This window comes from Sturnira hondurensis, unplaced genomic scaffold (genome assembly GCF_014824575.4).
Source record: "Sturnira hondurensis isolate 20B ecotype Veracruz unplaced genomic scaffold, ASM1482457v3 Scaffold0000880, whole genome shotgun sequence".
Classification (NCBI taxonomy): domain Eukaryota; kingdom Metazoa; phylum Chordata; class Mammalia; order Chiroptera; family Phyllostomidae; genus Sturnira; species Sturnira hondurensis.
In genome coordinates, this window is record NW_028073511.1 from 6,167,748 (window position 1) to 6,195,097 (window position 27,350).

General features: G+C 42.3%; 1 protein-coding gene across 6 annotated transcripts in view; it reads left to right on the forward strand.

Moving 5' to 3' along the window:
- Positions 1–27,350, forward strand: part of RUNX2 (RUNX family transcription factor 2) — a 230,142-nt gene that overhangs the window by 8,457 nt on the left and 194,335 nt on the right. For all 6 annotated transcript variants that reach the window (XM_037054020.1, XM_037054060.1, XM_037054028.1 and 3 more), the window contains 2 exons: positions 1,748–1,904; positions 7,677–7,781. In XM_037054020.1, coding sequence (XP_036909915.1) covers positions 1,748–1,904; positions 7,677–7,781 — 262 coding nt within the window. The remainder of the gene's footprint in view (positions 1–1,747; positions 1,905–7,676; positions 7,782–27,350) is intronic.

Sequence of the window (27,350 nt, forward strand, 5' to 3'; positions counted from 1 at the left end):
TCTGGTAGCCTCACAACTGTTGGCTGTGCGAGTTGATGCTCTTTTGGAAGCTCTTTCACTTATTTATCTCAAAGATATTTATCAAACACTTCGTCTGTACCAGGCACTGTTTGTGGGAGTTTGGTATAGAGGGCTGAACCAGACGAATAAAGTCCCTTCCCTCAGGTACTTTCCAATTTAATATAATCTGTACTCCTAGGAGTGAGTCTCACAGTTTTGGGCAAGTATATCAAAAGGAGTAGATAAATTATTAATATATGCACGTTGAAATGAGGATCACCTGAGTACAGTGCAATGGTGTGGAAGTGGGCTCTGTAATTTAAGGAAAGTTTTCGGGTTTTAAACTGAACACCAAAGTACTAAAGAAGGAATGGAATTGAAAAGCAGACTACGAGAACATTAAGGGTGAAAGTTATGTGGACGAGTTCTTTTTCCTGGCTGGAGCGGAAGGCGTAGCAAAGGAGTGCCAGGCTAGGGTTCACGGGGGGCGGGCAGTGAAGCCCTAAAATGCAGGTGTAGTGTTTATTTTATCACAGTCTGAGAAGTCTCCTTTGATGAGTGTGTGTTCAAATTGTATTGGGAGCATGGAATTAAACGCTTAGGTTTGCCTCGTGGGAATCTGGACGAAGTAGGGAGTAGCAGTACAAGTAGGAGAAAGAGGAGTGGGATGTTTGCCGGACAGGCAAGCATGTGTGGGCGTTAACGTCAGAGAGTAGTGGGGTCCTCTAGCTGGCGTCCTTGCTTAGTCATCACCAGGGCATCTGGGAGCTGAATGAGGAAGAGATGGAAATAATCTGAGTGCATGATCCTGGAAGTTAGTTGAGAGAAAAGGCATTATCAAGGGGCAGGGGCTTGGGAATGGGTTAAGAGTGTTAACCCATTTGCAGAACCCAAAGGCTCTGCACCAGCATTTTCTTGCCAGGCTCCATGCTAATCAGAGCCACCCATTTGCAAGTTAGCTGACCCTGAAGGTTAAAGAGGCAAATGTGTCATTCTAAGATGGGAGATGGGACAAAGACAGAGTAGAAGTTTGGCCTAGGGTGTGTTTTCTGTATAGACCGTTCATTTGTCAGGGATTATCATCAGCCTGTTATTTGTCTTTGTTCTACACCTAGACTTTAAGCTTCTTGACGGTTTTGTATATCCCACTGAGTCCTACTGCAGAATGGACATTTAGTAATTATTTGCAGTATGATTAAAAGCTGAATATCTAGCCCAAAGTAAGGATATGAAATGTAGTCCTAGATACCATATCATGTTTAGGCTTCCATATAGTCAGGAGTTCCAAGGTTTCACCTAAATGTCTTCTCTCATAGAGCTGACTGGGCTTTCTTTACCAGCCCGTGATTGGGAAGAGACCACACCTCGGGGTGCTCCAGGCTGCAGACAGGCAGTGCCTTAATATGTACAGTGCAATCTGCAGATGAAGCATCAGCCTTCCTTCTGTGGCATAATTCCCATGGACAACCTAACATGGGGATTCAATAAAAAATGTACATGTATCGGTAAAGAATGCAACAACAAATGAAGGAAACCTTTGCCTGCCTTTGAAATGGGTGGGCCCTGAGACTCTGGTCTGTTTGAAGTGGCATCCTAACCCATGTGCAGAGGCTTCATGCCTGGCTGCCGTTACTGGACCAGAGCACTAAGCCCTGATAGAGAACGATACTTACAGCGAGAGTATATTCGTAGTTTTTAAGCTTTTCTGATGAGCCATTATTGCTGCTGTGTTTCCTGTTTTACGTAGGTGGTAGCCCTCGGAGAGGTACCAGATGGGACTGTGGTTACTGTCATGGCGGGTAATGATGAAAATTATTCTGCTGAGCTCCGGAATGCCTCTGCTGTTATGAAAAACCAAGTAGCAAGGTTCAACGACCTGAGATTTGTGGGCCGGAGTGGACGAGGTAGGTCTCTGATTTTTGATATTGGTAATGGAGTAAACACATTAGGGTCCCCTGATGACACGTAGGCTGGTCTATATACAAGTCAGCACCCTCTTCAACGGAATAGAATTACTGAAGGTCTTATTTAAATATGTCCAGCTGAAGCTGAGTGTTTTTCTGAATATTCAGGCCTTTTTCATTTGTTTTATGATATTGAATATTCAAACAATGTTTTCAGAACTCATTCCTACTTTCATTGGGTGTGAACGTATGAGGTGAAGAAAAGAACAGCTGGGGGCTCAAGTTATGAATTATGAGGAACCAAATAGCTGAGTAAATTGAGGGGCAAAGGAAAAAGAAAGAGAGAATGCATTGGATCAATTTCCTGATAATATCAGTTTTGCTCCAGTGGCAGCACGTTGGACTAGCATAATGCAGTTCACTTATCCCATATGATAAGTGTATGAGTTAACTTACCTCTGTATGAGTTCACTTATTCTTATAACCAAAAATTTGTTTAAAAATCATTTAGCTTTTCTTCTGAAGGTTTTTCACTTGAACAAGTGAATAATGTGTTAGTTATGTTAGAATGACTGCATAGAGTTGCCTAGACAGATGAATGATCAGGACTTGAAATATTTCCACATTATTTAATGGTTTTCACCATTTGAATTCATATTCAAATGTTAGGAATCTTTAAAAAAGATTACAAAATAGAAAATAATCCCATTTAGGGTTTTCATAACTATTTTATAAATGGGCTTAATGTTTTACAAAGAGTCTTTAAGGAAACCAATTTTGGGGTTTATTTACTTATTCTATAGAGAGATTTTTAGTAGTCATTCATTAGAAGTATTATGTTCATTTATTTATTTATTGAATCTAATATTTCTATTTTAAGTATTTCAATAATAAGAAAGAAAGTAGACCACTTTAGCATTGAGGTGAAATAAAGACCTATGGAATTACTCCAACCCAGGTTTGAATTAGGAAATGAGAAGCATCAATTTTTAAACCATGTTCAGTAATTGCTCTTTAGTTTGGATCAGATGTCAAATTATTACCATTGTAAAAACTTGATAAGGGAAATTCAAGCAAGGCTGTTTCCGATGAGTAGTTTTAGTTTACTTTCTAGGAACAGGGCCAAGAAGTTGTACTTTTTAACAAAAAAAAAAATGATGCACTCTAATGAGATACTGTCACTGAAAGGTTGTTTGAAATAAAATGAGGCTCAGGCCTCTGGAAGAATCAAAACTGAAGGGGTTATCTCTGCATCAGGTTTGGTTTGCTTTCATTAAAAAAAAAAAAAGACACATCCTCTCTCAGTATTGACTGATTAGGTGTGAAGTGTGTATGAGTGTGTATTCATTTTTTTCAGTTATTGGTGCAAATTCATAGCACAATTAAAATTTCTCTTTCTAGGAAGAAGCAAGAACAATTTGAACATGTTGATTTACCTGTGTGCTCTGAATTACATCATTCTTGCTATGTAATATTACTTTGTTTTAAATTAGAGTAATGAATTTTAGTATTTAAAAGATTGGGTGCTATATTTTACTTTACAGATTCAAGCTAGTGTTTTCATTTATCTTGCTTTTTGTATTATATAGATGCTGCATAGCTTTTCTCTGATGAATTTGAGTAGAAACTATGGCAAAGTGATAGTGTACTTTGTAAACCCTCAACATATTTATTTAAGAAACTTCAAAGAGAAACAAAGGGTGTGCACTGTTTTACTATATTGGCTTTCTGAGTTTTGGCTGGTTTCCCAAATAGCAATTTTTATATTTAAAAAAAAAAAGACAGACTTAACTGCTTGCAGACTTTTCACGCATGGAAGATGAAGAAAGCTTCTTTTGATGAAGTGTAATTATGTCCAAACAGAGCTGACCCCCTCCCCCTGTATTTCTTATGATCTTAACTGAAGAAAGTAGGATTTTTCCTTTGAAGCAGCCGGGACTTGGTGGAGGATCTGAAATGCTACAGTCTGCTGCCAGAGGCGGGATGGAGAAATTGGTCCAGACTTGTCTTTGAGACTTCGATTGGGGGTGGGGGTAGCAGGCGGAGAAAGAAGGAAAAATTGATTTATCACTAATAATAGATCTTTATATCACTACATTACCATTATTTGAAAGGCAAGAGTAATATCAAGTTGAAAGGAGTCAAAAAGGACAGAACACCGACAAGAAATATCAGTCTTTGGGAAAAAAATCGGTCAGCTTTTCAGTGGCAGGAAACCCTTTAACCTGCTTGTGTACCTGACCTGCTTTCCGACAGACTCTTTCCCGCTTCCTCGTTGATTTTCACACTTTCACGTTTCTCTTAAGTTATTAAGTCTGGGTCAACATGCTGCCACCACTGTATTTTTCCCCAATCTTTAAATTTTCTATTTTCAGTTGCATTTAAAAAGCAACACCAAGTTCCTCTAATTATTACAGTTCTTCTTTTCACTGGTAGAAAGTAAATTCTCAGAAATCGAAAACCAGTTTTGGATTTATCAAGAGTCACATCACTAGCCACTTGGGCTTCATCGGCCAGCTGACGACCACGGCCTTGGGAAGTGCTTCGGGGTACAAGTAGAGCGTCAGTGAAACTTGCACGAAGTTAGGAGTGGCTTCTGCATTTTAATTTTTTTCCTTTTTCAGCCTTTATATTTTAAACAGAAGAATTTAAAATGAGTTTGGTCCATGAGTTTCCGTGGTATGTTTCCTCACTTTTGACATCAAGCACGCTGCTTTTAATTTACGAGCCTTGTTAAACACCTACAGTGTAGAGAGCATGGGACTTCGTCAGTTAGGATACAGTCTCTGCTTACAGTCTAAGCCCTCCTGACTCTCCGGACAGCCCCCCAGGTTAAGTGGGAATTGTCTTTTAATGGTGGTTCCTATATTTATCTTAGAAAATAGGTATCTTGAGGACATACGCACTACTAGTTCCTAGCTGAGACTGTGGATGAGTGTTAGCTTCCTCACTACGAGCCTGCATGTTTAAGTAGGAGTCTGAATGTTTATCATTTATGAACAGTGATAAAAATGGGATTTGGAAAAAGTTTTTTTTTTGTTTAAGGAAATCATAAATACATAAACATTTGACTTAGGAAATGTGTTATTATTTATAAGGTGAAGAACCAGTGACCTCGTTGGGTGGTAGTTTCTGGAACATTACACCATGTTCCTTCTGAAGGGGCAATAACAAGGGGAAAGAACCCCCTTGATTTTTGTTTTAGTTGTTATAGTACACTTGATCCTTAAGATTTGATTTTAGAAGACTGTACTTATAATTAAATACTTATTCCCCCGCCCCAACACTTACTTCTTTTAAAAAGAAGTCTTTCTTTATAAGAAAACTGGTTCCACGTTGAACATTTAGATGCTTTATACTTATAGGGTGAATTCTGTACTTGCCTTTTGCCCCTACGTGAGGTGTTTATCAGAATTTGGGATAAGTATCAATGACTTTTAATATCTTAAGAAATTGCAAAAGTCTTGAGTAGAACTAGTCTGAGGACCAGTTTGGACAAATTCATGGACAGTAGCTCCAACAGGTTATTTACGGATCTTAAAGACAATTGGAATCCATACACCCTTGATTTATTAAGATGAGCCCTGGATGACAGCTGCCTTCCAAGCTCTGTCAGAAATGCCATCTGGCTCACCACCATCGATCCAACCCAGAATGGCATCTTTGTATGGTTTCGTGTCAATTAACTTCTGTCCTAGGGATTCAGCTTGGTGACTCCTCCTGACTGATCTTCCCGTTGTTTGGAGGTCCTGTCCTGGATCCAGTGGCTTCCTGTTCAGTTTCCTAATCTCCATCTCTGCTGACTTTAAGTTTGCTAAAACTAGCTTAGACTCCTGGCTGACTTATTCTTCTAGTTAGTTTTAGTGTATATAATAAATCCTGTTCTCTAATGAGATAATTAAACTGCTCACCTCCATGTAACATCTAGTACATCATGATGAACTACGATATATTAATGACACTTGAAGAATAGATGCTTTCATCATCCTGGCCAAGATACTATGTTAGTGGATTTGTATTTACTGTTTCTTGGTCTTATAGAGCCTATTGGGACACATGCAGAAATACATTGCCTATTAATTTTTTTTAAATGTTCTTTGGAAAAGCTAAAAAGAAGAGCATTCATTTGAGGGTCTGGGAGAACTGGGTTTAGATCCTGATTTTTTTTTTTTTTTTTTTGCTTATTAGCTGTGTGGGTAAGTTAGTAAGCCTCTCTGGACTGCAGTTTCTTCATATGTGAAACAGAGGTGATAAACTTAACGGAACTGGATCAAATGAGACAGTGTGTGTGAAGAGGCTGGGACTTAATAGGTTTCTATTCAATATTCGTCTCCCCCCTCCCTTGCATTCCTGTGCTTTCTTTCCTTCTTTCTTCTCCTCTTGGGCACAGAAAAGTATAACCAAAGAGACTTAAAACTATATATACTGAGTAACAAATGATGTGTGTCTTAAACATATTTTAGTAACTTACATGGTCTGGGTTGAAAAGAAACCCATTCACTAGACTTGACAGTCAAAGACCTGTTCTACATTAAGCCTTGTATGTAACCTGTTCCATATTAAGCTTTGAAAAGATTGCATTAAACTTTGCATTGATACATATTGTTTAAGATTTGTATTTTGATTTAATACCCTCAGCTTTCAGTAAAGGGGAAAAACAGTCTCTGACCGAAAAACAAAGCAAAACAAAATGAGCTTTTTAAAGGCAGGCTAAATGAATACTCTGGCCTGAGATTGCTGAATGTTTTATTGAGTCACTGTTTCACGCCCACCCTTTCCTGTCTTGTAACAGTTTGCAGCTCTGACTCTCTGACACGACTAACCGTTGCAAATCTAACTGATGATAACTGTCAGTGAGTCTGTGTAACAGAGCCCGGTCTCTTCTTCTGGAGAGAGAAAGCCTAATCTGCTACCAAACTTTTCCCTGCCCTCCCCCCATTCATCACTTTTAGCTCATTAATTAGAAACATCAGATGTAATGTTTCCATGAAGCACATTCTCTGCTAAAAGCAAAAATTCACGTTTGTATTAGGAGATGTCCTGTACGTTTAGCAAAAAATAAGTCATTGTCAGGGAGTTATTTCAAGATTTAACAGCAAGGAAGTATGTTAGGGAAGGGGTGGGCAGGGAGGAGAAAATCTTTGTTCCAGTAATGATGAAATCATCATACCACAGGCACATTAAGGCCAGGACAGGAGACACTGGCTCCTGTTAAAATGATTCCCATAAGAACCTTTCTCTTTCATCTTCTTATTGTAGTGCAGTTAAGCAAATGAAATGCTAAAGCCATGTGAAGTAAATAACATAATCAACAGTGATTTACTATTGTTCTCTCATGGGGTCATGACCTAATCCTAAATAAAGACTTCTAAAATTGTCTGTGTTTGGATGTGCTCCTGATGTTGGAGAAAACTGAAAGGCAGAGAACCCTCTTCCAGTGGACTCCGTTTTTTTGCTTTCATTACAGCTGTTGCTTCTGAGCAGCTTTTGGGGTTTTTTTCTTGCTTTTTGTTTTTTTGTTTCGAATTGGAACCACCTTGTACGGCACTGCACTGAAGAGGATGATCTTAAGGCCCAAAGAGCTCAGTAACTTCCTAAAGTGGCCATCAGAGGGATTGTACTTTGGGTCACGGAGCCCTGACTCTTAATCTTGCCTTTGTTTCATTACTTCCTCAGAGCGGCTCACGTGACCTTTGGACATCTCTGCTGTTACGCTGTCATCCATACTATGTGTTTATATTTACTATGGCTTTTCCTTTTTTACCTCTGCAGGCAAGAGTTTCACCTTGACCATTACCGTCTTCACAAATCCTCCCCAAGTAGCCACCTATCACAGAGCTATTAAAGTGACAGTGGACGGACCCCGGGAACCCAGAAGTAAGTACTTGCCTCCCTGTTGGAAATGGTAATAGAGTTTACAGAGACCCTAGGAGGAATGTGTCCCAAATAAGTTAGTGCTCTTTCATGCAAATAGTTTCTTTGCAAAGGTTGTTATCTGCATACATTTTTACACAGTGAGGGACAGTTCATACAACTTCACAGTTAGTAGAAAATAAAATTACACGTTTAACCTTTGCCACAAAATTGGTAAGGCCTATATAACTTTGGGAAATGAGTGAATAATTATTCAGTCACTGTAACTATTTTCTAAAAAGTTCTGCTCATCTACTGTACACAGTAGACAGTGTGGAGTGAACCCACGAGGACTGAGGAAGAAAACGATAAACTGAAAGCTCTTGAGGTTAGTCAAAAAGCATTTGTGTGTTTCCCATGGTCTAAGAATGTGTTTTAACTTTTTACCTCGCCCACTCAATTCCCTTTATAAGGAGCACACTGCTTAATTACAAAGAATTTATTTGCAAATGATAACTTGCTTGATTGTTACAACACTGTTGTTTGGTCATGTTCTAGTAATTGTTATAGGTAGTTTCTTTTAACATATAGAGTCAAACCAGGTTTAAACCCCCCTTGGTTTCCTTGTCTGTCTGGACATCTAGTAGGTTTAACCAGCATCCGTTCAAGGAAGTGCATGCAATCCGTTTGGGCTAATACACAGTTTCCTCCCACATCTAAATTGATACAGGTTTGTTCCCTACCCCCCGCCCCCCGAGGGCTTTGACAGACTTGTCATAGCAGTATTGAACTGTGTTTAGAGACTAAAGATTATCTGATAGATACAACATTAAAAAATCTGTGCCAATGGAAACAGCATACAGAACTGGGCCTTTGATGAGCGAATACCTTGGAGATGTAGCCATTGTGTTCAGAGTTAAATTCGGTTTGTGGTAGGGGTACAGCTGGCAGAAATGTTTGTTGTCTAACGATACACCTGCCTAGACAGTGAGAGTGGCGCATCTTTTCTTCCCCTAAAAGTAAGAGAAAAGAGCTGGTGAAGTGCCGCCTCCCCCAAGTGGCGTGTCTTTTCGCAGTGGGAACGCACAGTGCCCTCCGCTCCTCTCGCGCTTGTCTCTTCTCACAAAGGCTGACTGCTTGCCTGAACTAGGGAGGCTTCCTGCCTAGAAGCCAGGCTTTGAGGTTTTCCTTCTTTCCTTTCATGTGTATGGCATTCTTCCAGGCTCACAATGTTGGGTCAGTGCTGGCCCTGTCTGTTCAGTTTGGGAATGTCCTCCTAGGCGGTAGCCCTACACACGTCTCTGGTTGCACCAGTTCTCCGTTCCTAGGGCCGGCGGTGACACAGTGCAGGTGAACAGAATAGAGCAGGGCTGTCTTGCCTGGTTTGGGGCTTTTCCTGACTCTTCTGGATTGCCGTAAATCAGGAATGATGCCTTAGGACGGAAAACATCTTCTCTAACATTTTATCTAATTAGCCCTTGAGTTCCTGAAAAGGCAGGGACATTCATTTTAGCAATGCATAGAGCAGGGCAGTAGTCTTTCAACATTTAGCCCTACTAATACTTATCTTTTAAAGATGTTTCCTGCTGATCTCAGCTGCTTTTCTCAGTTCTTGGAAAAACCAGTATCGTATGTGTGTATATCTGTGTGTGTATGTGTGTGTGTGTGTGTGTGTGTGTGTGTGTGTTCTACACTCAAGAGTTGATGCTTCAAAGCTGATGACTGGGAGAGGAGGCGGGAGGGGTAGGTGCGACCGTGTTCTGAAAGATGAGACAAAAGGTAGAGAGGCACTTCTCTTTTAAGTGAGGATGATATTACTTTGTTCTAAAGAGGGTGTTGGCAGAGTTAATTAGTTGATGGGCTTAGTGCCTTGTAAAGGCAGAGAAGTGCTCTGCAAGCCAGGAGGGTTAGGGGCAGCATGGGCAGATGGTACATGTGTGACCCGAGTTCAAGCTGTGGGTGCTGCTGAGGGTGCTGAGGGTGTGAGGGGGAAGCAGATACAGATCTCCAGTGGCAGACCACTGCCCTAGATCAGCCCGAGTAACATTTCTCGAGAACCCAAAATATCTGTGAACCTGCAGTGTCGTTTCTCTGACATCAGGAGGTGACTAAGTGTCTGGATACCAGGATGGGTCTGGAATCAGTAACATCGTAACCCTACCAGCTGTGCTCTCTGTGTCGGATTATTTCCTTCTGCCCTGCTCTCGGCCATCCTGGGCACTAAGTGTTTGTAGTGTTGCATGCTTCTTAATATTGTTCTTTAATTTTGAGCCTCCTTGGTGTAGAAAATGCCCAGGATTTTCTTTCTTTTTCAAGTGTAGGTATAGTAGGATTTTGATGGATTGGTGTGTGTATATAATGTCCTCTAATGTGTGTAATAAATCCTCTAGAAAGTGGTTTGGCAAACTTTTTCTATGAAGTTCCAGATAGCAAATAGTTTCAGCTCTGTGGCCCATATGATTTCTGACACAAGGACTCACCTCTGCCATTGTAGTGCAAAAGCAGCTTTGGCTACTACGTAAATGAATGGTTGTGGCTGTGTTTCAATTAAACTTGACTTACCAAGGCAGGTGGTGGGTCAGATTGGGTGCACAGGTGGTTGTCCACCAACTCTTGCTCTGTCTCAGTGGTTTTTGACTGGCGTGTTGCAAGAATTGTTAAAACGTGCACTACCTGTCTATTTAGTCAGGGGCCTGGGCCTCTTTCCCCTCAGACTGTCAGATAAAAAGAAAAGGACAACAGTCAACACATCAACAGCTGTCCAGTGTGAAGGAATCAAAATTATACCTAGTTTTTGTCAGACCAGCAAAAACATGTATTTTTAGCGTGCTGTAGAATTTTAGTAACTAGTGTGTGTGTGTCATGAGATGGAGAAGGTTGCAAATCACTGTTCTACATTTCCGAAAGGCTTATTTTGTCACCTGTTAATAGAGAGGGGCTTTGGAAGGCTTTCCTGAGTGGAAGGGAAAAAAAGACAGTTAATGCAATTCTTTTAGCCTCTTCTCCCAGAAAATTATAATTCTCCCAGTAGTGATTGTCATAGAAATAGTGTATATCTGTTTATTACTATAATGATTTGAAGTTGAAGATTTTGTACTATTGATTCCTGTTAAGGAATTTCTCTCCTTTCTCTGAAGGCCATTCTGGTAGACCAGCCATTTTGAACAAGGACCGGTACTGGGGGAACTGGCTGGGTCTTTATTCAGCATAGCATGGTGATTAAGGGTGTGGGCTTTGGTGTCAGTCTGTCTGCCTTTAAATCCCGACTCCACTTACTAGCTGGTAGGCAAGTTACCTAACTCTTCTTTGCCTCAGTTTGCTCATCTGTTAAAATGAGAATAAGAGCATCTTCTTCATCAGTTGCTGCACAGATGTTAAATGATGTAATGCATGTAGAATGCATAGCTCAGTGAGAGTCATGTAGTAGGTGCTCATTAAGTGTTAGCTTTTATTACAGCAATTTCCTTCAGTGTCAGAAGTTTGTTGTAAGTTTTGCTTATAGTATGCTTCCAGGAAATAGATACCATCTAGATTCTGTTCTCTAGTGGATTATATTTCTCCTTGCAGATGGCTTTACTAATTTCTGCTCATTAGTAAATGACACTAATAAGTGTTATAGCCTGTGTCTTGAGCAGGTATTCAGGCTGCCTGGAGACAGCTGTGCAGAACTGGTGATAAACAGGCTTTGTTTGCAGTGAAGTCCAAGAGAGGATGCTATGGCCCTAGTGCCGCTGTGAGGCCCTGCTTATTGACGCATCTGCCAGGGCTGGCTTTTCACTCAAAACTCAGAAAGGTTTTATCCTTCTGTGTTTTCTGTCTCTGGCAGCTGAACCAGCGCTGTCACATCACAAACAACTTCTCTACTTAATATACACATCTGGCGTTGGCAGTTGGACTAACTTCATAAGAACACATGATCATCACTCATTACAAGATTAAAAAGTACCCCATGGCATCATTGATGTTTTTTAACTTTGATCTTTTTCAGTTGTGATTCATCTCAGTTATAAAACTTCCCTTTAAAGGAACATAGCCGATGACTTATTAGAACCTTCATCTTAAGTAGCGTAAACATGAGAACGGTGCACATCTTTACAAAATGCCATTTATTTTATTTGCCAGCTTATCATTTTAAGACATGACATCATACTTAAGATCCCAAATTTGTAAGTCTTGTGTTTAGGCAGGGTGTTTTGACCTTCTGTTGGCAAGTCGGCTCCGAGGAGCAACTGCCTGTGTTCGCCAGCCGAAGAGGTAGCAGCGGCAGCAACAGTGATGTGTTTGGATACCTAACTCTTTTAAACATCAGTTTCTATCAGGATCCTTTGTCCCACGAATACACTTGGTTCCAACTGCAGTCTGATTTACAGGATTTTTACAAGAAGGTGAGCGCTTGGTTAGCAATGTCATATTCTGTGGTAGTGGTCCCGGCCCAGGGAAGGACGGATGGTCAAGGGTTTGTTGGATGTGCAGAGGATGGAAGAAGTAAGCCACCTTACGTCGTCAGCACCCTTTTTTGTCTTGCCGTTCTTTCAGTCGTCTGTTGCAAAGTAACAAACCATCCCAAGACGTAATGGCTTAAAACAGCAACCAGTTTAACATTTCTCTTGATTCTGTGGGTTGACTGGAGTCCATCCGATGGGTGTTCTGTGGTCTTGCCTGGGGTCTTTCATGTGGCTGCAGTAAGTTGGTGGCTGATGCTGGAACACTCACGCTGGCTGCATGCATGTGCCCGGTGTCTCGGTGGGCCGACTGCAAGGCTCAGGCTGGAATGGCGGCGCAGCCTGGCCCCTCTCCTTTTCCATGCAGTCCCGAGCCCTTCCCTCTCCTCACGGCCTCTTCATGTGGTCTCTCCACGGGGTCCATCCAGCAGCATCTGACTTAGTATGTGGCAGCTCTGGGCTCCGTGAGGTGCAACCGTGGGAGCTCCCAGGCCTTCCCACGCCTTCTTATGGCTCAGAACTGTGATGGAGTTACTTCCTTGGTGTGGTGGTCAAAGCAAGATGCAGGTGCAGCCTAGATTCCAGGGGAAGAAGCCCCACAGAGATAGGAATGATGGGGGCAGTGGGTCGTTGGACTGCCACCATCATCAGTTTCTGTGAGTGCTTAGATGGCAAATGTTATTGTTGAAATAGGTGACATGATTATTTTTTGAGGTGCCATTCTCTGAAAGGCCTCTTGACTTTTTAATCTTGGGGACATTTCTTGAGCCAGTTTGGTAATTATCAGATGAATTAGGCTGGCTGTTACATTGTGGTGCTTGGTATTAGCAGGTCAGTATCAAGCTGAACCAGATCCATACTCACAGGAGAGAAGAATATTAGATGTTTGAACATAGAGAGGTTATTGACTTTGTCTGGCAGTGTGGAAAGCCTATAGTAGAAGTATCTTAAGAATCCTCGAATGGACAAGCCTGGGGTTTTATACCTTATATCACTCAGCTTTGAAAATTCTCACTTGCCACCACACCTGCAAACTGGGTACCTAACACATGCTAGTGGGTTTCTAATAGTTTTTGTGTGTAAGGCCCCAGGGAAGTAAACCATAGTGACTCAGAAAGGGAGACCAGAGCCAACATCTCTGTACTTACTGCTGGATCACTACTGTTCAGCACCGGCCAGCTATCTATTCTGACCTGTTGGGGGTAAAGGAGAAGCTCCACCTTTCTTTCCCAGTGACCTGGCTTCTTTGCTGCAGACTTAGAGTGTGTGGCTGCAATGCTGCTCTGCTTGGCTCCCGTGTGTGACTTTGGTAGGGGGTGGCACTTAGGTGAGTGAGAGGTTATCGGGAAGTTCATGGTCATGTTTGTGTATCTAGAACGGCCTCAGCACCCTGGTTTACTTAGCTTGCTAGGCTTAAGGTCCTGCAGCCACACTGTTTTCCTGTTTGCTTCTCCCCACCTGTGCCCAATTTATCAACAGATTTTAAAAATTCTTTGCAGAACACTTTATTCTTCCATATTCTTGTGGCTTCTCCAATTGCAGACATTTTACCTTATGAACTTAAGGTAGCAGACATGAGCCAAACAGGGTGGTCCGGACACAGCACCACCTCAGTTTTCTCTCGTGCTCTTCCACCCAGTTCTGAGTCTGTTTTCCTGCCTGGTGAAAGGCGGGGAGAATGGAGGGCTAGGCATTTGCTGTTCCTCATTCTGGATGGTGTCCGTGACGGTCACTCTCATCCTCCACTACCTCGCATCCCAGTTGAGTGAAGGGTAGGCTTTTTAGGGTGGCTGGACCCATGTCCTCTGTTCATTTATCTGTGGTGGATGCTTATTTAGAGGTTGGTCATATGTAGCAGGAGGGAAGGAACATCTAAAACGTGTTGGAGGGAGGATAGCACAAGAATATTTTGAAGGTTATTTGATACCCCTGGACACAGTTCTTGTACTCACATTCTTGCTGTCTGTGAAGACAGTTTGAGAAAACCTTGATAGGCCTCGTCTCATACTCCTGACGCCACAGGCCTGAATTTTAGTTCTTAGAGCAAAGCACTGCAAAAGCCTTGACTCCTTGGCTTGCAGACTTTACCCCATCCTTTACTGTCTGTGTGCCCAAGGGGTAGACACTGTGTTGATATCGGTATAAATGCCGTGTTTTGATATTTATAAGTCAGCAAACATAAGCAGCAGTGTGATTGTTTTAAATATTAATCATTTGGTCACTAGTATATAAAACATGGTTGAAAATCTTTGACTAAAAAGGATAACAACAGTTTAAAAAAACTGTTCCCCTTTTCCTTTCTTTAAGAGAGTGGAGAAGGGGGGTCAGAAGCTCTGGTGGAGGTTATGTCTGGTGGTTGGTGGAATGTGCTCTTGAGAAGAGCAGTTTTAAATCTCAGTACTTTTTTTTGTTGTTGACTGACTGTCAGGAGCTGGGAAGATGGCCAAGAAGGAAATGACACATCGAGAGGCATTTGTGTTGTGCAACAGTCTGTGGATCTGATGCAAGGATATATGGCCTGTTTACACATTCCTGCTCGAGCAGACTGCATGGCAGTAATTTAATTCAGCAGCACATGGCATGCTCCAGCAAGGAGCTGTGGCCTTAACATCCTTTCATGGCAAATTATCACAGCCGTTAAAACACGCTCGTGTCCCTCCTTTGCACTCTTCCCTGGCTTCCCAGCTCTGAATGTGCCTACTCACTGTATTGGACTCGTGTGAAGGAGCGGTAACTTTTCCAATAGGAGCACGGTTTCCACACGCACGTGTTCCGGCTGATGTATTTACTTCTAACTAAATATAGCACCGCAGGTTTGCAGGCAGGTTTGCAGGTGCTGTGTGTTCTCTGGAAACACACATGTAATTGATCCACATGTGTCCTTAGTTTGTATCTTTGTGTAGTCAGAAATCATTCATTCTTAAAACAGTGTTTAGGGGCTTGAGAGATTTCTTTACTTATTTACTGGTTTATTTAGACATTTTCCTTCCCCAAAGAGATAATTCTGGTAGACCATCTTGTCTTCTATTTTGTTTGTGCCATAGCAGTTTCTCCAAGGAGGGCTGGACCAGAGGAGAGTAGGATGTACTTAAAAACAACAGAGGAAAAGGACTCATTGTGTTGTTCTTCATATTTGTACTTGTTCCTGCTCAGCATATTTTTAGGATCCATTATGAGGTCAACTAAAGCACATCTGTGGTCTTCACATAAAATCTCAAACAGTTTTATTTAGGCAAGTATAGGAAATGATTGCTCATGTTTTTCAAGTAACCTTTGGAAATTAAGAGAGTTCATAAAAGCCATTTAGATTAACAATATTAATTTAAGATCCCATGCAACAGTTCGAGCAGGAGACTGCCTGTGAGGTGTGGTGCTAACGCAGCAAAGGAAGTACCTCCCCCAGTCTCTCTGCTCCTGTGCACCGGCGGCTAAGATCTCTTTGCTAGTTCACAGAAGCACTTCATTAAAAGTTAGGGCTAAGGCTTAAATCCAAATACCTCTGAAAAAGCGAACTCAGACTTAAATTCATATAAAGGCAAAAATAAGTAACCTAGAATCTTTTACTGGGGGCAGGTTTGGGGAGATAAAAGGAGAGTGACAGTGAGGTCCCAGGCGCCAGAAAGCGAACAGCAGCCAGGTGCGTGGGCGGGGCTTTCGCCGGCCCTGAAGGCGGCCCTTGCCGGCTCTGGCATCACAAGGGCGCTGTAGGCCGGCCACAGCCCACAGCCGTGTGCATTCCTGATGCTTTTCAGGTGTGGTGTACTGTTAAGAGCACAGGAGTTTATGAGTTTAAGGTGTAAGCTTTTGGTTTTTATACTTCTGTATTTCCCTCTTTTTGCAAGTACTTCCTTTTTACAGAGTATTTCTTATCCAGCTTTGCTCTAGATACATGTCAGCTTCCCTCCTCTACTGGTTTGAAAATTGTTTATCTTAAAAAATTAACCTTGATATTTTTATCCTTGTTTTACAGTGTCTGGGTGAGGCACAATCACTGTTTAAACAGTTTATTTGATATTCGTCTACATGGTTATTGATTTCTTTGCTTGCTGTTCCTTCTGCTCTTTAGTTCTTCCTTCATATTCATTTTCCTTTGCTTTTTTTTTTCTTTTTTAAATTCTCACCTGAGGTTGTGAGAGAGGAGGGAGGGAGGGAGAGACATGGATGTGAGAGAGAAACATCAGTTGGTTGGTTGCCCCCTGTATGCACCCTGACCAGGGACCGAACCCGCCTGCTTTTGAGGTACAGGGTGACGCTCTAACCAACTGAGCCACACGGGCCAGGGCGGTTTCCTTTTTCTCGATGCAGTTACTTCAGTAGTTCTTCAGGGAGAGCCTATTAGTGGTAAGTGCAGTTTTTGGTCCTGGAAGTGTCAGCTTTGTGTAGACTGGCTGCCAACCTAATGTGAGTCGAGAGGCACCTGCTGAAAGTCCCTCTGCTCCCAGTGCCAGGGAAGCACTCCATGGGTCATTCATTTGTGCTACGATTTTTCAGGCCATTATTAGCAGATTAGCTGGAATATTTAAGGAAATGGAACCCAGGACAGATACATTTTGATGGAAGGTAGATGAAGAGAAATATATACCTTTCACCATGGGGAGCTCTGAAGAGTCCAGGGCCAACTGGTGTGGAGGTGGGGGAGACTGTTCCTGCGGAGGGGAAGGAGGCAAGGAAAGGAGCATATAGGGAGGACGTTAAGTCCCCCACGGCTCCATTTTGCCTTCAGCAAGCCCGAAGGTGCTTTGGGAGTTTCTATCCAAATTTATGCTCCGGAACTCCATCATTATATTTGATCCTCAGATGTCTTTTCGTTGTTACTCATTGAACAACCAGAGCAGCACTTCTTCGATATTGGTACTGACACATTAGCTGTCCTTTTAGTGAAAATACAGGACTCATAAACTGAAGGCACTTCTTTTGTACAGTAAGCAAACCACTGAATGAAGAAAATAGATGTGTGGACTAGAGGATCGTGGCTTAGAGAGGTGGGAGGTCATGACGTGGCATTGGGGACGGGGTGGCTCCAGTGCTGCCTCTGTGACCCTGTCACGGGAGCTGTGCAGGCAGGGCTGGTGGCAAAGAGGGCAGCAGACACCAGAGCAAGCTGGTCCTTCCTGTCTTTCCCTTCATCCTCAGAGGGCACATGTACCCTCTGCCGTGTGCATCTTCTTCTCTACCTTCTTGGCATTAATTTTCATAAGCTGCAACTTGGATAAGGATGCTAGCATGTCCTTGGGTGGTTTAACCTGGACTCTATGCCTCCTTAGGGTTGGCTCTGGAAATCAGTAGAAAAACATGGGCCCTTCAAGGAGATCGCGAAGATACCAAAACACAGGCTGTTATAGCAGAAGTGAGAAAGAACTATGGGTGCGTGAGAAAGCAGAGGGGTTGTGAAGACCAGGTTGCAACTTCCAGAGCTGTGGCTTCTGTTGCACCTCTTCCTTCACTCTCTCTCCTAAGAACAAGTTACATTGTGTCTTGTGCCGTGAAATATCACGGTAGTTTAATAGAAAATTTATCCATCTGAGTAGTTTATATTTAAGATGTGGGTTCAGTTATGGTTAAGGGAATTGGAGGACTGGAAATTTTCCTTTTGAGCCTCAGTGCTATCTTAGTGATCTTAAATCACTAAATTTCTCTCCCGTACAATTTCTCCATCCTTTAAATGGAAATAGACTTGAAGACAACTTCAGAGTAGCTGGGAGTAACTCTTAAGGAATGATCATAAAGTACTTGGCACACATGAAGGGCAACTTAAATACCAAATAGTAATTATGTAGCGCCTTTCCGCCAAGGAGTTCCAAACACTTAGACATTACCTCACTGATTCTCTTTACATCCCTTTGAGGGATGCATTATGCATTTTACAGGTGGGTAAACTGAGGCATGGATATTTGGAAGCTCATTTGCTCTGTCACTCTGCAAGTCAGCAGGTGATTTATGGAAGTGGGCAGGGAGCCCGGGTCTCTTCATGCTCAGTTACTCACCACCAGAACTCCCCGCTGCTTTGTCATTGGAGTTGTGGAGGCTCCTGGTGTCGGGCCCAGGGTATTCTTGGTTGATGTCGCGAAGTAGAGTTACCTAGGAAGTAAGCCTGGTGATGCAGTAGTTTTACTGTATAGTAAATAAGTCGCAAGGTATAAGGCCTCACACAGAAAGCATATATGTAGTTTGTATTTGTGTGTGTCTATGTGTGTTTGTTGAACGAGTCTTGAATTCATTAAGATCCAAGTTTAACAGAGCTAAAAACATTGCATTTTGTGAGATGAAAATAAGTTATGTAAGTTAATCCTCAGTAGAATCTCAACTTTGAATACCAGTGAAATAAAGTTAGTACTTGAACAAAAGTTTACTTTAAAAACATCACACGAGCCTGGTGGGCATAGCTCAGTGGATTGAGCATGGGCCTGTGAACCAACCAGAGGATCGTGGTTCGATTCCCAGTCAGGGCACATGCCTGGGTTTCAGGCTAGTTCCCAGCAGGGGACAAATGAGAGGCAACCACACATTGATGTTTCTCTCCCTCTCTCCTTCCCTTCTCCTCCGAGGATAAATAAATAAAATCTTTGGGAAAAAAAAAAACACATGAGTAGAAAAGGTAGACAAGTATATGATAGAAAAATTAGAAAATAAAAATTAATCAAAAGAAGAAAATAAAGTCTATAGTCACAGCCCCAAAGATTACCACTGCTAATATTTTCATACACAATCTCCTGAATATAATGCCAGTAATTTTGTGAAGATAACAGCAGTGAGGAAATAGCATCAGGGAAACGATGGAGTGCTCCAAGTGCCACGATTATGTTGAAGCTGAAAGGAGGGAGAATAACTGGAAATGGTATTAATTGCTGTAGAGAGCAGGAGCAAGACAGTGGGACTCAGAGCAGTTTCCAGTTAGTGTCTTGGAGGAGGCCGCAGCTGTCCCCAAGGTGGGGAGGGCCAGCCTTGCCTGAATGACTAAGACTGAATGCATCGAGGAGGCCCCTTCCTCCCACCATCCCGTCCTTCCACCAAAGCACCATCCTTTATAATAGTTCCCAGAGGCTTTTTCAGTGACAAGTAGAGATATGCTTTAAAATATAAATATTCCTGGCAGTGGGGACATTTACCCACTCACACACTATTTTTGAGTGTGTACTGTTAGCCAGGTGCCAGGCATACAAAGCAAAGCAGACGCGATCCCCGGCTCTGAGGAGCCTACATTCTGTGTCGAAGCCAGACGAGAAATGAGTAAATGAACATTTATCTATAATTGCATCTAATTGCGAATTGTGGTAAGTGCTATAAAGGGCACTGATGTATTAATAAGGAATGATGGGGCATCAGGGGACAGATAAGAGCCTATTCCGAACGTGCAGGGAAGGCCTCTTTGAGCAGATAGAAAGCTGGCTCTGGGAAGAGCAGGGAAGGAGTTTTGAGGCAGAGGGGCACACATCATGTGCAAAGCCCTGATATGACCAGTCTCAGAGCCGGTATTTAATCTGGATGGAAGAGAAGGCGTCAGAAATGCCTAAATGGTTAAGAAAAGGTTGCCAAATGAGCTGACTAGAATCACACCCCCAAACGTTGCCTGTGTTCTAGTTCTAGCCCAGGCTGGGGTGGCACCATTGGAGGAGCACAGAGGATTCTCCACGTCCATCCCCACTGGCCCCAGACCTCTCTCATTTGTTATTTACCAAGGGGCCTGAGATCCTTCTCGGAGTTCAGGCTTTTCAGACAGGACCTTCACAGATGTTCTGCAGAGGATAAAGCATTTTAAGGCGTTTTTGGTTAACAGCTTGGTTTAAATAAGTGGATCAGATGAGATTAGCTAGATGCTCATTTTATATCAGATCGTGTAGGAAACGTGGGTTGGGAAAGACCGGGGAGAGTGCTGGTGAGGGAGACCGCGTGGGCCTAAGGGGAGGGGCACGGCCCCTCCGGTGCTCAGCAAGAATACCTGGTCCTGGAGAACGTGTTTTTCTTAGAGAAGGAGCCGTAGAAGCAGGTTGGTATTAAAAAACAACCCAAACAAAGCAGTAGGTTACCTGTTTAAGTAGATTCTCTGGATCGTGTGTAATGCAGTGAAGTTGGGGGCTTTCATGGACAAGAAGCAGTTCCAAAGGTGAGCAGCATTTCAAAACATAAGAGCAACGTGGAGAACTGAAGAATGTTTAGCAAAGAGCATTGATGTTGATTAAAGGATTGTAAAATTGAACCTATAAGGATAAGTTGAAAGACTTGGGATTATTTAGCTTCAAGAAGAGGAGACTGAAAAATGACTTAATAACAGACTTCAGAATTATGAGGAGTTATTAAGCTGTGTATGGTGACCAGCTGTTTTGTTTCTGGCACAGTCAGAGGAAGAATAGGCTTTTAACGGAAGCATGATAGATTTAGGTTAGATTTTAAGAAGAACTCCTTGACTATGGGAATTGTTAATAAAACAGGTCACCGAAGGCTGAGGGTTTGACTAGGGGGCTTCTCATTCCAGTCCCTTCCATCTTAGGGACTCTGTGTGTGTTTACGAAGTGCAACAAAGCTCCACCTTTCTGCTCTTAAAATCAAAGGCCTGATTTCTGTTTCCCATTATAATTCTGAAGCTCAGAGTCACAGAGGTTTGTAGACATAAATGATGAGGGTAATTTGTCTTACTTCAATGGCCATTAGAATCTTTAATTGAGAAAAATATGACCAAAAAGAGGAGCAGATCTGCCACATGATCAAAAAATTCTTATCGCTAATCAGAATAGATGCATTATTAAGAATTTGGGGCTGAGTGAGGGTGAGACTATTTTATTGTTAGAAAAACTCAGGTTTATTTGACTTGTAGATAGCCAGATACACAAGGTACAGTTTTATGAAGTGGGTTCATTTTTCTCTGTTCCTTTCTACTGGGAAAAATCAAAAACATTTCCAGGTGACACCAGAGTTCATATAACCTGGGGCTCAAGAGATGCAATCCCAAAATCACCCTCAAGGAATTTATCAGCACAGAGAAGGGAGGAGAGGAAGTAGGCAGGATTTATTTTTGAAAACAAACCCACATGCATTTAAAAGCTGGCAGAGCAGTGAAGCTGAGCAGAGGAGATCTGAGAAAAGCTGGCTGAGGGTGCCAACCCTCTCAGGGAAGCGGAGAGCCCTGCTTCCTGGGTTAGCCTTTCTCAGCGAAGCTGAGCGTCAGTTTTTGTCTATAAATGTATTCTTTAATCATTCCTTTTGCTTATGAAATACCTGTCTGAGCAACTTTTGTAATAATCAATTAGCACACTTGCAGATGGTTTGCTTTAAGCACTTATAGGTCGCGGATGAAACTGGAAAACGAAGTACACACACATACGTAGTGTTCTCCGATGAGTTCTTTGTTTTGAACTCAGTGGGTATAATTTTCTCTAAAGGAAAAAAATAAAGAGCCCGAAGAAGCAGACTTTGAAACAGGTGACAGGACCGGGAAGAAGGCTGCATGGGTGTGGTGCGAAGCTGGGGGAAAGGAAAAATACCCAGGAAACATGTTTTTCTCTCCTCCCAAAATAACCGGTGCTCCTTGGTTCGTTCCGCGCAGTTGGCCCCTTGCGCCGCTGCGCTCCGCCTTCCCACAGCATCGTCACTGTTGGAGAGCCGCCCACGGCCGTGGCTGGGTCGGCAGTCCCGACCCACTCCCTTCCACTGGCTTCGTTTCTTCCTTGTCTATGAGGTTTTCTTGGTGGCCTTGGCACTTTTGGACTTTATTTAGTTCTTTTCATGATTTCCCCATTTGGGTCTCTCTCATAGCTCACCCCCAGATAATTTATTTTCAAACCCCCTTCTAAGGAGTCTTGAAATCTATAGTACCTTTTCCATAGGAAAAGATGACTTGGGGATTTGTGGCCTTTCTTTTCTGCTCTTGAGGCCAAAAGATTAATACTGGAAAGAAAACCAGCTGAACAGTGGTATAATATAAAGAGGAGCCCTCTTCTGAAAACTTAGTTATGGGAAAAGTCTCCTCATTATACAAGATGGACACAGTCTCATTCCTTATTTTCTGTAATACGTTTGAAATACTGTGAACTCAGGCTGGCTGAATGTCCCTGAGGAGTAAGCTGTGAAACTGATACCGGTTTATTTGAAGCAACAGAAGACCCGTTGGTGTACCTGCAAAAACCATTGGTTGTCTGCTCTTCCCTGAGTTCTTTCTTCCTTGAAGACTTCACTTAAGAGTTATGGACCAAGCGCCCTTTCTTTTAGAGAAACTGTGATGGAGACGGATTGAGAACTTTCTGTGGTCAGGGCCAGAACACTGTGTAGAGTGAATGAAGGACAGAGGTTTGTTATAAAGGTCCTAAGGTTTAAAGAGGGCGGGCGTGGATGGTGTGGATGGAGTGCCCGTGGAAGGTCCTGTGCTTTGAGTACCTCTCGGGGGATTTGCACATGGACTCTCCGTGGGCGTTTTTAGAAAAAACTCTACGTTGGTGGCTCAGACCAGACATAGCAGGGAAATCTGCTGGGGCCCAGGATGCAGGAGCTTTTGGATTCTATGATGAGGACAGCACAGATGGACAACGTATAGGATATGTGCCCATTTTATTATTTACAGAGCATGTGTTTGCCCCTTTTTAATAAGTTATGTATTGGTTCGGTGTATTATGAGACTTGAGTCAACAGTTTCTTGGTAGAGCCAAGTAGCTGGAATAACCCAAGAAGGACAGGTGCGTTCTCTTTACCTTCATCCAGGTTGTCCGGGATCTGTGCTGAGGGTGCGGTTTGACTGTGGTGAATTTACCACATACCAGTCTGATGGTGGCCTACGAACAGAAGGTGGGTGTAGAAAGGGACTTGAGATATAACAGCACCAAGCAGCCTTTTTCTGCAGAGGGTCGCCCTTCCAGCATCAGTGACAGCTGGGAGAAGTGCTCATGCCGTGTGGAGTCACCACTCCATTCTCTTTTGTTAGGAGAACTGAACTCTAAGTAAATGAAAATGTGTAACTGAATTGGAAAAACTCTGACACTGAAGATGAAATGTAGCTTTTGCAGCATGAGATTTGTGGCACACACTGACCAGAGGAAGGAAATCTGATGGTCTAGATAGATGCCTCTGGTGTTACCACTTTTGCTCTGCGCCTCTGTGCTAGGAACTCAACAGGATGAGTCAGATATAGCTGTAAATAAAAACTTTCATGGGGAAGGGAGAGGTCCTTGTGTTTGAAGGAGTAGGTGGCATTTCTGGCCAATTTATTAATGCCTCCTTTCATTCTTTTCAAAGTTGTAGTAAGCTACATCAAAAAGTCTCCTGGAAGAAAAAATATTTTTTGCTCTTCTTTTTCTAATACTGTAAAGAGCTCCTGCAGTGGAGCCACATCTGAATTCTCTTCCTAGTTCTGTCCCTGGGACTCTTTGGCCTGTTCGTAGGATGGATTTTGATAGTTTTTACATCGGGAAAATGTCATACTGGTCTCTTCTACACTTAGCCAGGCTACTGGAAGACTCATGACTTTGTAAACAATTTAAATTAACTGCTTTAAAAATATTCTTATTTGTACATGAGAACCTTAACTTTTAAGAACTCTACACATCTACGAAGTCCCTGTAGCAATTCACCGAAGTTCTGATGCTGATGCACGGACCCTTTTCTTCTCAGTGACTGTGGTAATTAAAATATGCTAACTGTAGAAGAAACATCAATGTTAATAAAATAAACAAATCTAAGAAATATATCTGTGTCTACATTGATTGAGCGAACGTTTTTAGCAAGCCTGCTCTGGGCAGCACCACTGGATGCTGGGTGTTGATGAGATAACTTAGACAGTCAACTTGATAGAGCCACAGCGAAATCGGGAATGAAGCCCAGGGGAGGACCCAGCCTTCTGTTGAACGTATCAGGAGATGACGGCTTACACACAGGGGAAAAGTGCAGGGTTCCAGCTTTGACTTCAGTAACTTACAAAAGTTTATGGCCAATGAATTGTACTTGTCCGTTGTCTGCTTTCTGGCGGACACCATGTCTGCCCACAGTGTTTGTCGGCCCCCTTGTCCCCAGCACTCCTGCTGTCTGCTCCCATTGAGAAGTCCGTCCTGCAGCCTCCCACTTGATCTCAGTTTGTGGTGCACTGCCGTTCTCTTCACTTCCTTGTCAGTCCCCGGGCCTGGTTTCCTTACCCACACCTTTAGGCTGACTTTCTCTCTGTACCTCGCCCTGCCAACGGATGGGGTGAGCACTTCTCTGCCTTACAAAATGGGCTTCGGGGCACATTTTGATTTTCAGAAAGGGTTCCAAAGCTAGAGTATAACAAAACTCATCCAATTCAAAGTGTGTACTGTGGGGGTGTTAGGGGTGCTGGAGGATGAAAGCGAATTTTCGTCCGTTTATGAAGCTCTGTGCTGAATGCTTTGTACGTGTACCCGTTAACTTCTCTTTTACAAATGAGCAAACTGAGGCCTCAGGAGGTTGAATTATTGACCCAAGTCCTTCCCAACAGCAGAGTCAACCCTCTCTTGTGACTTTAAGTCAGGGCTTGTACTGCTTGGTGACAAAGGCTTTGAATATCTGTGAGTAATTTTTAGGGGAGAACTTTATAGAAGGTTATGTCCGAGGTTTAGACAAATCTAAACTTAGAGTCTCAAACATTATTGTAGGGTTTTTGTTTGTCCTTGGTACCGTGTGAAGCATGAAGAACCAGGGGTGCACGGTGACGGACCAGGGTGAACAGGGTCTCCTGTGACAATCAGCTGTGTAACTTTAGACTCCTCCGAGCCATGTTTATCTTTACCTGTGCCATCTTTTCCTCTTAGAGAAATTAGAATTATTATTAGTCACAAAAACCTGAATATCCCCACCTACTGTACAGGGTTCGTTTTATCCAGCTAGTCTTTAAAGCCACCGTGGATAAATGCTCCTGCCATTGTGGAGAAGCAGGAAGAATTTTGGCTTCAGGAGTTTTGCGAAAATACACTGGTTTGGTGAAAATATACCTGTGGGACTGGTAATAAAATCATGTGTGGGGTTCAGTGCTGCCCCATTATTCTTCTTACATTTTAAATAACATTTATTTTTCAGATGTAATATCTTAAGAACATTTCATAGCAAAAATGGAGAAGAAGGTGCAGAGAGTCCCTGTGTGCCCCTTGCTTGCCTCCCGCCCCCCGCCCCTGCCCGTGCCTGTCTTCTCAGTGATCACATCTCCCTCCAGGGTGGCACGTTTGTTAGAGCTGATATACCTGCATTGACTAACACGTGGTTACCACCCAAAGTCTGTATTTGACATTCGGGTTCACTCTTGGTGGTGTGCATCCTGTTGGTTTGGACAAACGTACGATGACGTGTATCTGTATCACTGTAGTATCATACTTGGGAGTTTCACTGCCCTAAAAGTCCTCCGTGCTCTGCCGGTTCAGCCCCAATGCCCTGGAAACCCCTGATATTTTTACTGTCACCATAGTTCTGCCTTTTCCAGAATGTCATCACGTAGTTGGACTCATACAGTATGTAGCCTCTTCAGATTGGCTTCTTTCACTGAGTAAATATGCATTTAGCATTTAAGCTTCCTCCATGTCCTTTCATGGCTTGATAGTGCATTTTTGGAGGGTTTATAACAAAATGTTTATTGATACTTCATGTGTTGATATTAATTGGCTTTTTACTAGTACCAATTAGTCTCAGAAAACAAGCACTTTCTTTGGCTAAAATTTACACTGAGATTTTATAGAATTTATTTGCTGAACATCTAATGCATTGCTTTTTAACACTGAGTAATGTTCCATTGTTTGGATGTACCACAGTTTGTTTATCCACTCAGAGTGACATCTGTTTTAATTTAATTACTCAGGGAACACAGGAAACACATTTGTTGTAAAACTTTCAGGAGACTTAGACAGAATAAAGAAGAAACTAAGAGTCACTTGAAACTCAATACCAAAGATAACCCCAATTAATATTTTCATGTATTTTCTTTTAATATTTTTCCTAAGTGCATATTTGTGTTTATGCATATGTAGTCATACATATTTTTTTGATAAATCTTTGTTCATATTTTCTAAACTGACTTTATTTTTTAACTATTCAGAGGAATTGGGCTACACCCTGATCCTTAATCTCAAAATGGTAAATCTTTTGTTTGGTAACGATAAACATTTTGAAAATTAGTTTACAAAAATAATTTTTTTCGGGTATATAATTTCCTATCTCAGTTTTTTTGAAATATTATGGCTTACAGGATTATTTATTTTCTCATATCAGAATACAACTTAGATTAATTGTACATTCTTCTTGTTCTCTTTTCTTTCATCTTGATTCTGTTTTGTAGGTGTCCAGGTGATGTCAGGTGTGCCAAATAGCCACGTGAGCATGGTGCTGGGTGCTGTGCTCATGTGTAGAGGGTCTTGTGGGTCTGTTCTTCAAACCCCCTCAAGGCCCCGTCTCTGTGTGTCTCCCTTCGGAGTGTTTCCTTCTCTGTGGCTTCGCTTAGAATTCTCAGAGCTGCCGTTCAGGAAATAGCGCATTCTATATTTGTGCAGTTTATACAGTTTATGTTAACTCTGTTGACTTCACAATAACCCTGTGAAAGGGGCAGAAAAGGTGTCATTTTGCAAGTGGGGAAGAAGTTTTGATAAGTTAAGGGACTTGCCCAGGGTCACACATCTCTATTAAACATTTCATATTTTAAAATGCTTTAGTGTGACTCAAACCAAATGCAAGGTTCCAGCTGAGGATTTAAAGAAAAGTAAGGAAAGTATTGTCAGAGCCAAAATAATGTCAGGTTGCTCTAACTAGAAAAATTAACCAATTTTTCTATACGTTTCCCCCCAAAAGTTAGTAGGAATCAAGTACAATTGAAGAATAAATTTAAATCAATTAATATGGAAAAAATATGTGTAAGAAAAAAGATTGCCTCTTCAATGTAGCTGTTCCCTCACTACCAGGAATGGAAGGGAAAGGTAGCTTTTCACCTTTCCCAACGGAAAAAGGCTTTGGACCGGGGATAGCTCCATCAGTGGGTAGAATAAGTGCTCTCTCTGGCTCATCTCCATAGCAGACAGGGTGTCTTGTAAAGGGCAGGTAGAAAGAAGATCCGAAGTCAGACAGTGGTTTTACCTGTTTCTGGGGTTTTGGAAACATAAAAAATGACAGGATATAGTTCTAAGATTCTTAAGACTGAATCTAAATATCCTTAGTTCATAAGGATATCTGGAAAATAAGAAGC